Source organism: Esox lucius, chromosome 17 (assembly GCF_011004845.1).
Source record: "Esox lucius isolate fEsoLuc1 chromosome 17, fEsoLuc1.pri, whole genome shotgun sequence".
In the NCBI taxonomy this organism is placed as follows: Eukaryota; Metazoa; Chordata; class Actinopteri; order Esociformes; family Esocidae; genus Esox; species Esox lucius.
Genome location: NC_047585.1, coordinates 31,683,715 through 31,701,440, shown reverse-complemented (window position 1 = coordinate 31,701,440; position 17,726 = coordinate 31,683,715). Strand labels below are relative to the sequence as shown.

The window sequence follows — 17,726 nt, the reverse complement described above, 5'->3', positions numbered from 1 at the left end:
CTCGTGGGGCATCATGAGGAAGGTGAGGGATCAGCCAAGAACTACATGGCAGTACCTGGCCAATGCCCTGAAGAAAGCTGGGACCACAGTCTCAAAGAAAACCATTAGTAACACACTACGCTGTCATGGATTACAATCCAGCAGCGCACGCAAGGTCCCCCTGCTCAAGCCAGCGCATGTCCAGGCCCATCTGAAGTTTGCCAATGACCATCTGGATGATCCAGAGGAGGAATGGGAGAAGGTCATGTGGTCTGATGAGACAAAAATAGAGCTATTTGGTCTAATCTCCACTCGCTGTGTTTGGAGGAAGAAGAAGGATGAGTACAACCCCAAGAACACCACCCCAACCGTGAAGCATGGAGGTGGAAACATGATTCTTTGGGGATGCTTTTCGACAAAGGAGACAGGACGACTGCACCGTATTGAGGGGAAGATGGATGGGGCCATGTATCGCGAGTATTTTATAATCTGCTCAGTTACTGGGATTTTCACGCACAACCATTTCTAGGGTTTACAAAGAATGGTGTGAAAAGGGAAAAACATCCAGTATGCGGCAGTCCTGTGAAAATGCCTTTTGATTGAACCACTCGTTACAAGCGAGGTATGCAGCAAAGCATTTGTGAAGCCACAACACGCACAACCTTGAGGCAGATGGGCTACAACAGCAGAAGACCCCACCGGGTACCACTCATCTCCACAACAAATAGGAAAAAGAGGCTACAATTTGTACCAGCTCATCAAAATTGGACAGTTGAAGACTGGAAGAATGTTGCCTGGTCTGATGAGCCTCGATTTCTGTTGAGACATTCAGATGGTAGAGTCAGAATTTGGGTGTAAACAGAATGAGAACATGGATCCATCATGCCTTGTTACCACTGTGCAGGCTGGTGGTGGTGGTGTAATGGTGTGGGGGATGTTTTCTTGGCAAACTTTAAGCCCCTTAGTGCCAATTGGGCATCGTTTAAATGCCACGGCCTACCTGAGCATTGTTTCTGACCATGTCCATCCCTTTATGACCACCATGTACCCATCCTCTGATGGCTACTTCCAGCAGGATAATGCACCATGTCACAAAGCTCGAATCATTTCAAATTGGTTTCTTGAACATGACAATGAGTTCACTGTACTGAAATGGCCCCCACAGTCACCAGATCTCAACCCAATAGAGCATCTTTGGGATGTGGTGGAACGGGAGCTTTGTGCCCTGGATGTGCATCCCACAAATCTCCATCAACTGCAAGATGCTATCCTATCAATATGGGCCAACTTCTAAAGAATGCTTTCAGCACCTTGTTGAATCAATGCCATGTAGAATTAAAGCAGTTCTGAAGGCGAAAGGGGGTCAAACACAGTATTAGTATGGTGTTCCTAATAATCCTTTAGGGGAGTGTATATTGACCTGCAGGCTAATAAATTGTTAGTAAGAAATAGAAGGGAAACATATAATAAACAGTAATCAACTGAAACAATATTAACCAAGTGGAAGGACTAACTGCTATTAAATCTGCTTGTGAGGTGACTGTCCTGATTCACTCAGTTTATCAGGAAAGATTTACTATTCAAATACATGATTACCATTATGTTGTTTGTTATTAGATTTTGTAAACCAAAGTCAAATTAATAATACAATAGATTCAATAAAGTATACATGGCAATCTCTGAGAAATTATCTCAGGGAACACTTTCGATTTAATCGGCCTCCTTTGCTCCAAAATGTTAGTATCGGCATACTTACTATCAGGCACATTTCTCTGGAGGATCATCTCTATGGGTAAATCCCAGTGGATTGAATGGAGTACATGATAGTGTCCAGGGTATGATTTGACTGAGGCCTATGCAGCACAGGAGGCTGCTATAGTAATTGCTCAAGATTATTTAAGAGGAGCCATCCTGCTGCCACTTGACAGTGATTTGTTTTATAAAAATGTTCTATCACACAACAACATACCAAATAAAGATAATTAGTTATTAGTTAGATAATTAATTTATGAACAATTTAGGTGGCACACATAGTGCACTTGGAATGTAGTGTTGAAGACTGCAGCCCACAGAAATGTGTAATAGACAAGTTTCTATAGAGACCAGTTGTTGTATATGATGGTACTTGAAAAAAAAACAGGGGCTTTGGTTTCTCTTTGTGCCTCTTCTACAAAATAAGGTTTAATTCGATTTACAGGTCCCTGAAAAAGTCTGGTCTGACTGCAGTTTCTTCCTGCGGCAGATACAGAAAATACAATTTGAACTGTCCCTACCCCTTTTTATCAGACTGAAATTCAATTGTAGGATGTAATTTGGAAAACAGTATCATGAAAGCAGTCAGCATACCTTAACATCTGTTGAATTAAAAAGCACACGCTAGATTCCTTTACTGGATAAAGACTGAATCAGACTGCTGTCTATTATTCAGGCCTTTCTCTTGGCTTTGAATTTTTCATGGACACCTAGGCTAAGATATTAAATTGGTGACATGTGTAATAATTGTAGAAGCTTGCATTGCTCTCACATCAATATTTAATATGAGGAAGATGTGTGTATGTATGTGTCCATGTGGGCAACCACGCATGTGTGTGTGTGTGAGCCTGGGAGACAAATGAATGCAAGTCTCAATAAACTGCTGATCCTTGAAATTGCACAAACTCTATATTACAGTGTTAGATCACATTAACAGACCTGGCTATGTTTTCTATTTAGGCATTTGGTGGCACTCATTAAATGTAAATGAAAATGTCTTAGTTGTTCAACTTTAGAGCGACTGTGAAATTCCAGCATCTTACTGTTGAGTATGCACGTATTACCAGATGTCTAAATGCTCCATACCTTGAGGATGTGCTGACCAGACTGTTGGTGACTGGAAAGTATTTCTTCCAAATCAATGCTTGTGTCCCAAAGGCTACCCTATCCCCTATGTAGTACAATATTTTTGACCCATACATATAGTGCTCTGGTCCAGCGTGATGCATTAAAGAAGAGTGCCACTTGGGATACAGGCCAAATTCTCTGCACAGCAAAAGCAAGCTCAGCTGATTAACAGATGTTATTACTGTAAAATACCATCAGAATATTCAGCCTATAGCAAATACCATTTGACTTGTGTGTGTGTCAGAGAGGAAAAGAACATCATTTAACTTTCAAATTTGAGATTAAGGGCAAACAATAATTTGACATAACATTCCTTCATATTTGTTTTCACAAAAAAAATGTTTGATTATGAATAGAAGCATTGTACCGCAGTTATTCCAAATTCATGGATGCCCATTTAATTAGTATCTGGTCCCTTAACCTGAAAGTGTTCAATTTAAAATATAAAATATACATAAAACAGATGATCTCCTATATTAGGAAATGAAAACATTAGCCTAATGTTTTATCTGCGCTACAGTCTCTGTTGTTCCAGAGTATTTGTTTTACAGTATTTTATTTTTATAATGTTTTTTTCCACAGGCAACCTATTGTCATCATGAATAATTTATTTTTTAGGGAGATCGTAACCTACATTCAAACTCTTTCTGTTTCTATTCTAAATGTCCTTCACATTTCCATTAGGGTTTGATGGCTTTGTTAAGCACCCACTCATTATCCCTATTGGAAATTCAAATAAACACTTATATCTGGAAAAGTTGTTTGTTGAAATCCCCATGCCGACAAGGTAACAAATCTTTCTGTGCCCAGGAGCAAGGCACATAAGCAAAATTGCTTCTGTGAGTGGCTCTGGATAAGAGAGCCAGCTAAATGACTAAAATGTCTATGTGAGTTTTTGTGTGGGAGAGCGAAAGAAGACAGAAAGAAAGCTCAGATGTAGAGTGATAGAAATTTAGAAAAGAAAGGGAAAGTTGGATAGAGCCTTGCTATCAAGATATGATTCAATTCACAGACCTGACAAAAACACCAGGTGACAACAGAGCTGCACTTCAAATTCTCCCGCCAAATATAGTACCATGTTAGAGACACATAGGTTATCCCCCACAGATTACTTCTGTTTAACCACTAGGAAGTAGGTTAGGACGATATTGGAAATAACTGATATTGCGATGTTTTGTTTTTCTGTGATATATATTGTGATATGAAAAAATACAGGATGTCTTCAGAAAGAGCTTTGGCTATCAACCTGACAGTATGTACCCTTCATTCTTCCCCAGCCGCATCCTCTACAATTAAAATGTATGAATCTCATGAAAATGGTTATACAGTGGGGAGAACAAGTATTTGTTACACTGCCGATTTTGCAGGTTTTCCCACTTACAAAGCAGGACTTTGAGATGCTTCTTACAGTGCCACTCCTTAGTTGCCCTGGCTGTGTGTTTCGGGTCATTGTCATGCTGGAAGACCCAGCCACAACCAATCTTCAATGTTCTTACTGAGGGAAGGAGGTTGTTGGCCAAGGAGGTTGATGGCCCCATCCATCCTCCCCTCAATATGGTGCAGTCATCCTGTTCCCTTTGCAGAAAAGCATCCCCAAAGAATGATGTTTCCACCTCCATGCTTCACGGTTGGGAGGGTGTTCTTTGGGTTGTACTCATCCTTCTTCTTCCTCCAAACACAGCAAGTGGAGTTTAGACCAAAAAGCTCTATTTTTGTCTCATCAGACCACATGACCTTCTCCCATTCCTCCTCTGGATCATCCAGATGGTCATTGGCAAACTTCATACAGGCCTGGACATGCGCTGGCTTGAGCAGGGGGACCTTGCGTGCGCTGCAGGATTTTAATCCATGACGGCGTAGTGTGTTACTAATGGTCTTTGAGACTGTGGTCCCAGCTCTCTTCAGGTCATTGACCATGTCCTGCCGTGTAGTTCTGGGCTGATCCCTCACCTTCCTCATGATCATTGATGCACCACAAGGTGAGATTTTGCATGGAGCCCCAGACTGAGGGAGATTGACCGTCATCTTGAAATTCTTCCATTTTCTAATAATTGCCCCACCATTTGTTGCCTTCTCACCAAGCTGCTTGCCTATTGTCCTGTAGCCCATCCCAGCCTTGTGCAGGTCTACAATTTTATCCCCGATGTCCTTACACAGCTCTCTGGTCTTGGCCATTGTGGAGAGGTTGGAGTCTGTTTGATTGAGTGTATGGACAGGTGTCTTTTATACAGGTAACGAGTTCAAACAGGGGCAGTTAATATAGGTAATGAGTGGAGAACAGGAGGGCTTCTTAAAGAAAAACTAACAGGTCTGTGAGAGCCGGAATTTTTACTGGTTGGTAAGTGATCAAATACTTATGTCATGCAATAAAATGCAAATTAATTATTTAAAAATAATACAATGTGATTTTCTGGAATTTTGTTTTAGATTCCGTCTCTCACAGTTGAAGTGTACCTATGATAAACAGTCCTCTACATGCTTTGTAAGTAGGAAAACCTGCAAAATCGGCAGTGTATCAAATACTTGTTCTCCCCACTGTATATCGTGCAGCCCTACAAGGAAAGTAGGCTAACCAACTATGTATGGAAGATAATTGAGGACTGTGGCCATATATGTTCCCCTGTTATGATTTTAATTCTCAGTAATCCATTGAAATTAATGCTTTAACATACCTGAGTTTGTGGAAAAAAGTCAGTGATTATCAGATTTGGAGCTATTTACACACTGCTCAGCAGTGCAATGTCTACAAATTAAACCTTTGCCCTGCCTGTTTCTGATCAAAAATGTCTATACTTCTCTTCCTTTTCAATCCACCACCCCTCCATTTCTTTCTCATCTTCTCTGTATTCTACCTCTTTTGTCCGCTTTTCTTTCTTTCCAACTTCCACCGTCCCTCATTTTATCCCCTCTAGACCTCTCCTTCAGCCTCCTACTCGTGGTGTTCGTGGCCTGTGGCCTGGCCCTGCTGGGTGTCATTGTCTTTGCCACCTGGAAGCTGTGCTGGGTGCCCCGACGAACCAAGGACCTCTCCTCCAGTGCCACCGCCCTCACCCCCGCCACTGGCCCCCCGTCCTCTGCCTCAAACAGACCCTACGACAGAGCCTTCTCTGCATACAGGCCGACGTTTGTCCGCGCACACACGCACGCACGTGCCATGGCGTCAGACAAGCTACATCCGTCAGAGCCGGCGGGTTTCCTGGAAGCGGCGGTGAAGATCAGCCACACATCGCCTGACATCCCTGCCGAGGTGCAGCTCTCCATGAAGGACCAATTCCTGCGCCGCACACGCATGGCCAGACAAACCACGGAGCCCACCTCGTCCAATAGGTCAGGTTCCAAGAGGATCATGACCTTAGACACTGACCTGCACTCAGTATTTTCTGAAACCTATTGCACACTGGTGGAACCTTTCTAGTTGAAAAGGCTTCCTTGAGGTTCCTTCTGTAGGCTAGCCAAAACTCCACTGTGCCCCAGTGTTCATGTCTGGACCATGTTTTGTAATTGGTAATAGTAGGCAACGTTTTAGGGAAAAGGTTATTTATAGCGTGACATAGTGGTCATTCATCTAAGATGAGATAAATTAAACAAGTTTAATTTGAATGCCCCTTAATGTCGAATTTTTTTAAAGAAAATTCAATGCCATTTATTAAACTGGAAGCTGACAATATTATTCAGCAAGTTTGAGGGCACCAATTTCCCAGACTTTTTCCCAGATACTCGTTGAAAAAAAAGGGTTGTACCATATTTTGATGATTCTTTGGAAAGAAAGAAAGGTCAACATGAACTCTGTATAATATTTACCAGCATGCTCTATTGCAGAGTGATAAATCATATTCCCCTGAGCCCTGGTAGTCATTCTGCATGCAGGTTGTGGATGAATGACAATTACACTTGTTGGATATCTTGACTCTAGATGGATTCCAATGTGAACTACACATTAAGCTAGCGTAATGTTCATTGCAGACCTGTGTAAACCAGGGGTTCAAAACAATGCCCTCAAAAATATCTCATGATAGAATTAATGTATTATCATTTTAAATTTGAATTAGGCTCATAGAACTATTAATAGAGTTCTCCAAAGAGAATAAAGTGTAAACCCGGTTCTATGTAGAAACAGTTACACAGGGTGATTTAAAGAAAAGTTCTACCTAGCACCAAAATATTGGTTCGTATGAACAAACCAAATAATCCCAAATAAAAAGCTTTTTTTCTAAGAGTGTATGTAGGGGACTTTGTTACAATGACATTGTGTACAGTCTTCATGAAAACCTTTTAAACATCTGACATTTGAAAATGTCTCCATGTCCCTAGACACAGCTCCTTCAAGAAGCACCTCCCCCGACAAATGCACCATGTCACTAGCCTTGACCGAGGCAACGACTTCACCTATTCTGAGGACCACACCACCAGCCTGGCCAGTTTGGGCCGCATCCAGCCAGAGCTTTACAAGCAGAGTCCCCTGGAGTCTGACGAGTCCACAAAGAACTGTGCCGCTGCTAAGAACTGTGGCAAGATCAACTTCTCCCTCAAGTATGACCATGAATCTGAAGTGCTCCTCGTAAACATCCTCAAGGCCTTTGACCTGCCTGCCAAGGACTTATGTGGCAGCTCCGACCCCTACGTCAAAATCTACCTCTTACCTGATCGCAAGTGCAAGTTCCAAACCCGCGTCCATCGCAAGACACTGAATCCCATGTTTGATGAGTCCTTCCAGTTCACCGTACCCTACGAGGAGCTGGGCAGCAGAAAGCTTCATCTGAGCGTCTTTGACTTTGATCGCTTCTCTCGCCACGACATGATTGGTGAGGTCATCCTGGAGAACCTGTTTGAGGTGTCGGATCTCTCCCGCGAGACAGACATCTGGAAGGACATTCAGTATGCCACCTCTGTAAGTCAATCAGCTAATCAGCCAATGATATATACATCACAAAGCCCTTTTTTACATTAGCATTCAACACAAACTGCTTTACAGTAATCCTGCCTAGACCTCAGAGAGCAAAGCTGAGCAGAGGAAAAAAACAGTGTACAGTAAGTCCAGCTAGCCTTTTGGAGCCTTTCGGAGTCCTGTTCATACATGTGATGAAGTGGTATTTGTATTCTTTCAAAATTTCAATGAGCCAGCTGGTGCACATCTTTCAAAAAATAGCCAACCTATCCTAGGATATGCCATGATTTGCACATAAAAAACAGATTATCATCTGTTCAGCAGTGTTCTCATGTACGCTATGACTTTGGATGGCATTAGTTCATGCATACTCCTTTCACATTTGCACCTGTTCTATGAATTTCAATGTAACATTGATAACAGTGCTTACCTAAAATGTGTGGCATGCATCACATGAATCAGAATTGAGCAATTCATAATTTAGCTTTAAATGTGTCCTCTAATCACAGAAATACACATATTCCCAGATTCTGTGAGATTTCTGAGCTGTTTTAGTCATCTTAATTTTCCTCCTGTTACCTTATATATCTTAAAGTGATTATCTTTCAATGGCATAATTGAAACATTTCCTACTAAAAGAACAAGTTACATGTTTGACTTTTGCAACAAACTATCTAAATAGAGACCAGAATTGATTGTTTCTCTATAACTGAGACTAAGACATCTGATTTTGCCTGAAAATCTAATGATCTTTTGTGATAGATACACAAAGGCGCTGAGTCAATAGTGATTGCAATTTTTACACAAGTGTAGACTGTATATTTTTATGTTCAGGAATTAAATACAGTTAGGTCCGGAAATAATTGGACACTGACACAAGTTTTGTTATTTTGGCTATTTTTATTTTTAATGAATATGGGCTTAAAGTGTGTCTCTCAGCTTATTCTCATCCAAATTGGTGGAAGGGGTTAGGAATTATAGCTCTTTAATATGTAGCCTCCTCTATTTCAAGGAACCAAAAGTAATTGGACAATTGACTCAAAAGCTGTTTTGTGGACAGGTGTGGGCCTTTCCTCCCTTATTTCTTCATCAGTTAAGCAGGTAAATGGTATGGACTTGATTCCAGGTGTGGCATTTACATTTGGAAGCCATTGCTGTGAACCCACAACATGTGGTCAAAGGAGCTCTCAATGCAAGTGAAACATGCCTTCCTTATGCTGCAGGGAAAAAAATCCATCAGAGGCATAGCAGGAACATTAGGAGTGGTCAAATCAACAGTTTGGTACATTCTGGGGCAAAAAGGAGGCACTGGTGAAATCTGCAACACAAAATGGCCTGGACATCTACGGAAGACAACAGTGGTGGATGATCGTAGGATCCTTTCCATGGTAAGAAAAACTCCTTCACAACATTCAGCCAACTGAAGAACACTCTCCAGGAGATAAACATATCATTATCAAAGTTTACCATAAAAGGAAGACTTCACGAGAGCAAATACAGAGGTTTCACCACAAGGTGCAAACCATTCATAAGGCTCAAGAATAGAAAGGCCAAATTAGACTTTGCCAAAAACCATCTAAAAAAGCCAGGCCAGTTCTGGAACAGCATTCTTTGGACATATGAAACTAAGATCAACCTGTACCAGAATGATGGGAAGAAAGAAGTATGGAGAAGACTTGGAACAGCTGCAGTAAAGGCCTGGCAAAGCATCACAAAGGAGGAAACCCAGCGTTTGGTGATGTCCATGCGTTCCAGACTTCAAGCAGTCATTGCCTGCAAAGGGTTCTCAACATTTTATTTATGATTGTTTAATTTGTCCAATTACATTTGATGCCCTAAAATATCGGCACTGTGTATGAAAATGCTTGCATACAATATTTTCATACAATATTTATGTTCAACCCCTTGAATTAAAGCTGAAAGCTCAATTGCATCACAGTTGTTTTTTTTTAAATCCATTGTGGTGGCGTACAGACCCAAAAGTATGAAAAGTGTGTCAGTGTCCAAATATTTCCAGCCTTAACTGTACATCACCATATTTGTTATTCATTAGAACAAGTTAAAACAGTTTTTACATTTGGCTATTTATCTGTATGCTTAGTCCAGAAAACACTGAATCCGTCCAATGAGTCCAAAAAAGTGCTGTGATTGATTTGTTTGATATACCAATGTTTACTCTGTTTTCCTCGGTTCCAATATGTTTGTCTGTGGCCCTGAAAACAGGAGAGCGTAGACTTGGGGGAGATCATGTTCTCTCTCTGTTACCTGCCAACCGCAGGCCGACTCACCATGACTGTCATCAGGTGTAGGAACCTGAAGGCCATGGACATCACAGGATACTCAGGTGCAGTTTCAAAGTAGTACAGTTTAAAAGTCAGACACTTTAAAATGTAAAAGTTGTAGTGCTGTTTTACTGGAGAATTCCACTTTTAGCATTTTTGTTAGATGCTCGCTCACCCTGAAAGTAGTGGACCCACAGTAATTGTAATCTGTGATTAGGTGTTCTTAAGATGTAATTTAAGTCAGCTATTTAACTATTTATTGCTAACTCACCTTTAAGCTGCATGTAACTGAACCATGGCAACATCTGGTGCGTAGTCTTCTTTCAGAGTGAGGAATCATCTAATATCAAGCTTTACAATTTTTAAATCTTATTAAAATACAGTTGTTCATTCTTGTTCTAAGCATTGATTTGGCTTTCACCCAGGTAAGAGTGTAGGCTTATTGTGAATTACAAGAATCTTTGGTTTGGTTTCACAAACAACACCCTGAGCTGAATTGTATAATGACATAAAGCGCAGTCTAAAAGCTTGATCGTTTAAGCAAAGCACTTTTAGTTTTTAAATAAACTGAATAATTGCTCTTGTTCATTGACAGACCCATACGTCAAAGTCTCTCTAGAGTGTGATGGACGGCGCTTGAAAAAGAAGAAAACTACAATCAAGAGGAACACTCTTAACCCCACCTATAATGAAGCTATCATCTTCGACATCCCCCCTGAGAACATGGACCAAGTCAGCCTGCACATATCCGTCATGGACTATGACTTGTATGCCATGATCAAAATTGTACTCTTCACGATAAGAAATAATTGTTTACCTTGTTATTATTTATTTAAATTTGTTTAAAAACTCATTGAAAAAAAACAGCAATATACAATTTCAGCTCCACAATCTCAACAACACATTTTCATACCTTATCAAAACCATAGTTCTCCCTGAAGAAATTCAGAACACATCCAGAGTCCCGGACAGCCCTAGAGGCACCAGGGAATCAATATGTAATACACCTTGGAGGCCCTTCTAAACCTGGGGCGGCAAGAAAACATTATCTAGCACTGTGGAGGAGAGGGATTCCAAGAGTTAACCGACCCTGTGAATGCTGCCTCATGTTGTTATACCATTACGCTGTGGTGATGGGCCACAGCGGCGCAGTGGTCCAAGGCACTATGTCACAGCTCCTGTATCAACCGTGGCCACAGGTCTCGCATAGGGTGTTGCAAATTGGCCCTGGACCAACCAGGGTTGGTGAGCTGCGCTCTAATGACTTGCAAGCTTATCTGTGGTTGTTGGCCCTGAGAATGCACATCCCTCCCAGTATCTGTTTGCTGATTTATAACTCCTGGTTGAGTGAGCGATGTGACAGGAAGCAGAACGGCGCTACAGGATGTGCATCAGAGGATACTTGCCTCAATCCCTGACTCTCCCAAACCTGTTGGGTGTTTGTTTCAGTAAGACAAGGCCATAACTGCAAATTGGACGTTATGAAATTGGGAAGTGAGCTACAGAAAACAGAGTGAAATTGGTAGCGAAAAAACTAAATAAAAAATGTGTAAAGAGGCCCAGATTGGTCGGCGGGATCTTCAATTCACACAAGCAAGTAACAAACAATTAGGGAAGATTGGAAAAAACATGTAACATTGAGGAGAAATATGCTGGAAGCTTCTGGAGTGCAGTTATACACAGGACTCTAGTGAGGTCCAACTGACCTTCTAATACAGGGTGCAGTGATGAGTTTTGGACATGTCACCTGTGATAAAGCATCCAGGGGTGTTAAAGGAACTGCAGCAGCTACTGCATTCTAATAGAAAGTGTCATATCGTGGTGCATAATGGCCAGCAGCAGGGTGGGGGCAGCAAACAGGCAGCACCACTCATGATGGGTGCAGCAAACGGTCAGCCGGTAATGACTGCTGGTTTGAAACCCTGAGCAGCCGAGGTGAAAAATCTTTCACTGTGTCATATCTTATTAATGCAGTTAATAAGATAATCTTCAAAATCCTTTTTTATTTTTTTAAAATCCAGTCCTCAAGTATTCCCAACAACACATGTTTGTTTCAGCCCCTTGACAAACTCACCTGATTCAAGTCATTATGGTTGTGAAGATTAGTTGACAAGTTGAGCAATGTGGGATAAATATGTACATTTGGGCTCACCTGAGTACTGAACATACGAAAAATGTTGCTATATTACAAAAATGTTCATGGATTAGGAAGGCATAGACTCACCATGCTCTAATAACCTTTTCATGTGGGTTGGTGCCTGCACCTCTTCAATATTGATACGTTTGGTTAAAAACTGAAGTAAAATGTTGAATCCTCACCAATGCTGCAGCAGTACATGTGCGTCATCGGCAATGTTTTTAGACCCACTGGACAACTAAACGCATTCTTCTATGGAGAACCTCAGCCCTCTAACTACGGCACTTGCCTTCCTGCATTCTACAGCCAATCTTTTCTTACCCATTTTAAGCATTAGGTTTCCAATTCACAAAATCAAACTCACAAACTAAGAATTCGCAGTCTCATGCCGTGTCCCTCCTTCCCTTTAAAAATCTCTGTGAAGTATCTGAATATGCAATTGTCGGCTCTGCTAATAATAGAAAAGAAAACATAAGCTGTGTAATTATTCCATATTTTGCTTAAATGGTATGAGGGATCTTTTGATTTTATTTTCTCCCCAGGGTAGGACACAATGAGATCATAGGTGTGAACAGAGTGGGCAGTCATGCAGAGGACCTGGGCAGAGACCACTGGAACGAGATGTTGGCCCATCCACGAAAGCCCATAGCTCACTGGCACCCATTACTGGAGGCCAGCAAGTCTCAGAAAGAGGTATGTTTCTCACAAAAGATTTTCAAACACCCAAATGACATTAAATAATGTATGTTCCAGCAATAGTTGATTTAGTTAACAGCGTATCTTTAATCCTGGTCCTGAGGACAAAATAGTTTACATTATTGTATTATTTTTCTATCATGATCCTATCCTGCAAACTAAAATTGTGTCAGTGAATGTTCCAAGGACATTATGAATTTCAGCCCAAACGTTTATCAGTCCAGTTGTGCTGGTGATTTGAGATAAATATGTAAGGATGATCACAGGATACTGTTTTTTGTCCTTTAAAGGACAACTTTGAGCACAGAAAACAATCAAACCTCACCTCTTTCTCAATTTTAAAACAGAAATGGGATGTGTTTTTTGCGGTTCATTCATGAGGTCAAGTTACTCCCACTCGCTAGGTATTGCTTTAACATCTGAGTAGAGAGAAAAACAGGAAACAGGGCCTGTAGAGAACTCTAATGTTTACTTGCTCCTCCAGTATTTGTTGACATAATTTTCACAAGTTTATTGTTTGAAATTTAAACTATAGAGATTGGTAAGGAATATCATTATTTATTTTTGACAATATTGTACCACACATTTGCTGATTACACAATCAGATCTAGCAGCGAGTTGATATGGTTGTCCTTGTTGAATAGATCCAGTTAAAGATATCTAAGGTTGAGTTATTTTTTCTGGCCTGTAAAAAATACATTCAAACAGGATTCCGGCTCTTTTTATCAAATAAAGGGTTCATACCCTTGAAGCCACCCTCAATGTCAAGGCAGGTACTCTACAGGTTGACAAATGGGAGACAAATGGATGGAAAGATAGTGTGTTTTATTTCCCTTTAGTTACATGTAGCTAGCTAACTAAATAGTGAAATACACCCCTATTAATTTGGCACAAACTTAACAAATGCATGTCATATCTTTGGCATACTTATCCATTCTTTTGTGTGTAATGGGACACAGGATTAGACCCTACAACCTTGATCTCTGTCACTACCTCAGCTTCGGCACACCTTGCAAAGCCAAGGGCGGAGTGACAGAAGGTTTAATTTGGGATTCAGCAAAAGCCCTACTGCAATTGAAAGAATACAAATATTTATATTCATGCATCTTTTCAAAATCAAAAGTATTTACGTATTTGCTTAATATCTTATTGGGCTGTCCTCTATGACTTAGAAGTGATTCCAGACTATTGTGAAATTGTAAAACATGTTACCAACTACAGTCACCATGGGCTTTATATCTATGAGCCAAACTTGAGCTGCTGGGAGTTAATATGCCTATTAGAGGTTACTGAAAAAACAGATAGTAAATCTAACTACATGAAATTACTCTTTCATGTAGTTACCCTGCTGCTATTGCCCTCTTGTGAATTGGAGTGGGACAGGCGATGGTACCTTGTTACACAAAAGTGACTGATGCTTGTAAAAATCAATACCCACCCGTACATATATTAACAAAGGTGAGGATTGTGAAAATGGAACAATTAGCAAAATGGGAACTTTAGTCTTGGAAATCTTTGCACGTGTCCCACGTGTAAATACAGTGTCCATTTACACAGTGAACAACCTATAGTTTTGTCCTATAGTTTAGCCCTATAGTTTAGCCCTATAGTTTAGCCCTATAGTTTTGTCCTATAGTTTAGCCCTATAGTTTAAAAAAAAACAGAAAAACGTTTTGCTCATGTTGAAATTGTAATAGAGGCTTCTACATGGGCGAGCCTAGACAGACTGGTTCTACATTTCTTCAACCGCATCCTCCATCCTAATATAAATTGCTATGGGTTAAAATATAAGGGAACTAGTTTACTAGATTTTTCCATACTTGCTTGTCGGCGTCACGTTCAAGCTTCTGATTTCCATTTCATCATCTCGGGCAGTACCAAATGAGGTACAAGCAGCTGCAGGCGTGTGCTGGTGAACAGCTTACTCATCAGTACACACAAAAATTCCATTAATGAATGTTTCCATAATGAGTTGATTATTCAAAATAGGTAGTGGCACTTGTGGAAAAGCAAAAATGTGCAACCCGTTTTGTCCCTGGACCAAGATTAACACAGATATTGGGAAATGTTTTACTTGTCTTACCTTAGTTGAATTCATGGACTGTAAGTTGCTTAGTATAAAGTCTATCATCGTCTTCCGTGGGCAATGTCTCCTACAGTGGAAAACCCGCACTGCAAGCTTTGACAGCCAAGGTTCGTGCCCTTCTCCAAGACTCCTGTCTAGTCCTTGAGGGAGGACCTGGTGTTTGTACTCAGCTACTCTGCAAAGCCTGTCCTGCAGCAAAGCCTCAAATATTGGATTTTCCCAGTACCAGACCCACATACTATGTGCCTCAGAATAAAAAAAGTGCAGTAAATTGTTCTAGATAACAGTATGTCTATGGTGTTGTTTGTGTCCCCTGCCCACACACTCACACAAAATGTAGGTTTTACTATCCTTGTAGGAACTGAAGAAGTTATTCCCATTCAAAATCCAATTTGAACTAACCCTTAACTGACTTAAACCAACACCTAAACAAACAAAAATTCTTAAACCTAACTGTGATTGTAAAGTCCAATGTGACTAACCCCTAAAATAGAAATAGTATTTTTCCACATGTGGGCCGTTTCAATATCCTTTCAAGGAAACAAGGTATTTTTTATGTTTTACTATTCATGTGGGAATGTTTTAGTCCTCACAAGTACAGTAAAACAAGAAGACACAAGCAAAACACATTTGTCTTGGTGTCCATTTTTAACAGTAACTTCATCATGGTATTTATATATAGCTTGCAGTGGACACTGGGTCTGGTGAGATTATTGTCATTGCAACAGTATTTTCTGCTGTTCAACTCAGCCTGGTATGGTTATACATCTTAGATGGACATCTCAGCGTATGTATTTTAGGTTAGGTCTGGCAGTGGCATTTGTGAACTTCCAACATGCTGTTCCTTAGGTTCATTGTTATGAGGGCTGCTGTTGAGTGAAAAAAAAATGTTGAGTACTGTGCTGTACAGTAAACTACCCTACAGCAAATCCAAAACTATAAAACAGGGTATTATAAAGTCAACCATTTTTATACATGTTTGTAATGTAATTAAAATCATAATGGGTTCACTAAATTAAAATGGAAGTTCAAATGTTGATAATTTATATGATATGACATAATTATTTCAGAGACATGCAAAACTGATTTTAAATATGACGTTTCATCCAAATACTCAACCTGGTGTCATTGGAAGATGTAGAATATTTTACTTAATCTTTGACAGCCAAATTTATAAGATATATTACATTAGGTGAAGTAACGTTAGAGTAATACAGCTGTGCTCATAAGTTTGCATACCCTGGTTGATTATGAAAATATGACTGATCATGCAAAAAAAATTATTTTGTTTAAATAGTGATCATATGAAGCCATTTATTTTCACATAGTTGTTTGGCTCTGATGATAACAGAAATCACCTAATTAGCCCTGATCAAATGTTTACATACCCTTAAAAGTTGAAAATGGCAATTAAAGGTACATTTCCCATACCTGTGGCTTTTTAAATTGCAATTAGTGTCTGTGAATAAATAGTCAATGAGTTTGTTAGCTCTCCCGCGGATGCACTGAGAAGGCTAGATACTGAGCCACGGGGAGCAGAAAAGAACTGTCAAAAGACCTGCGTAACAAGGTAATGGATCTTTATAAAGATGGAAAAGCCTTGCAAATGCCAGTCAGTACTGTTCAATCACCTATTAAGAAGTGGGATCACTTGATACCAAGACAAGGTCAGGTAGACCAAAAAATATTTCAGCCAAAACTGCCAGAAAAATTGTTTGGAATACAAAGAAAAATTCACAGGTAACCTCAGGAGAAATACAGGTTGCTCTGGAAATAAACAGGGTGTTTGTTTCAAGGAGCACAATACAACGATACTTCAACAAAAATGAGCTGCATGGACGAGTTGCTAAAAAGAAACTTACAATATGTCTGACAACACCTTGACACGCCTCACAGCTTCTGGCACACTGTAATTTGGAGTGCTGAGACCAAAATAGAGCTTTATGGTCACAACCACAACCAGAACAAGATGAAGGTTCTGGAGTGGCCATCACAGTCTCCTGACCATAATATCACCGAGCCACTCTGTGGAGATTTTAAACATGCGATTCATGCAAGACAACCAAAGACTTTGCATGACCTGGAGGCATTTTGCAAAGACGAATGGGCAGCTATACCACCTACAAGAACTCGGAGCCTTATAGACAACTTTCACAAAAGACTGCAGACAGTCATTGATGCTAAAGGGGGAAATACACATTATTAAGAAATAGTGGTATGCAGACTTTTGAACAGGGGTCAGTAAAAAAAAAATCTTTGTTACCATGTTTTGTTTTATGATTGTGTCAGTCTTTTATGACCTAAAATAAAATACATTGTTTTTCCTGCTCACTCATGTTTTCTTTACAAATGGTACATACAGCTCTGGAAAAAATTAAGAGACCACTGCAGAATTATCAGTTTCTCTGGTTTTACTATTCATATGTATGTGTTTGAGTATAATGAAAAGTTTTGTTTTATTCTATAAACTCCTGACAAAATTACTCCCAAATAAAAAATAAAAAAAATATTTGTAGAAAATAACAACAGGTCAAAATAACCAAAGAAAGATGGATTTTTTTCAGACCTCAAATAATGCAAAGAAAACAAATACATATTTATTTTTCATCAACAAAATACTAATGTTTTAACTTAGGAAGAGTTCAGACATCAATATTTGGTGGAATAACCCTGATTTTTAATCACAGCTTTCATGCGTCTTGGCATCCTCTCCACCAGTCTGTCATATTGCTGTTGGGTGACTTTAAGCCACTCCTGGCACAGAAATTCAAGTAGCTCAGC

The 17,726-nt window shown here is 40.0% G+C and overlaps 1 protein-coding gene across 1 annotated transcript in view; it reads left to right on the top strand.

The window, feature by feature from the left end:
- The window catches only part of syt6b (synaptotagmin VIb), a 52,363-nt gene extending 36,263 nt beyond the window's left edge, over window positions 1-16,100 (top strand). The window contains exons 2-7 of the mRNA XM_010881439.3: window positions 5,772-6,186; window positions 7,171-7,747; window positions 9,968-10,088; window positions 10,622-10,793; window positions 12,706-12,856; window positions 15,019-16,100. Coding sequence (XP_010879741.1) covers window positions 5,772-6,186; window positions 7,171-7,747; window positions 9,968-10,088; window positions 10,622-10,793; window positions 12,706-12,856; window positions 15,019-15,090 — 1,508 coding nt within the window. The 3' untranslated portion in view covers window positions 15,091-16,100. The remainder of the gene's footprint in view (window positions 1-5,771; window positions 6,187-7,170; window positions 7,748-9,967; window positions 10,089-10,621; window positions 10,794-12,705; window positions 12,857-15,018) is intronic.
- The last annotated feature ends 1,626 nt before the right edge of the window (window positions 16,101-17,726 follow it).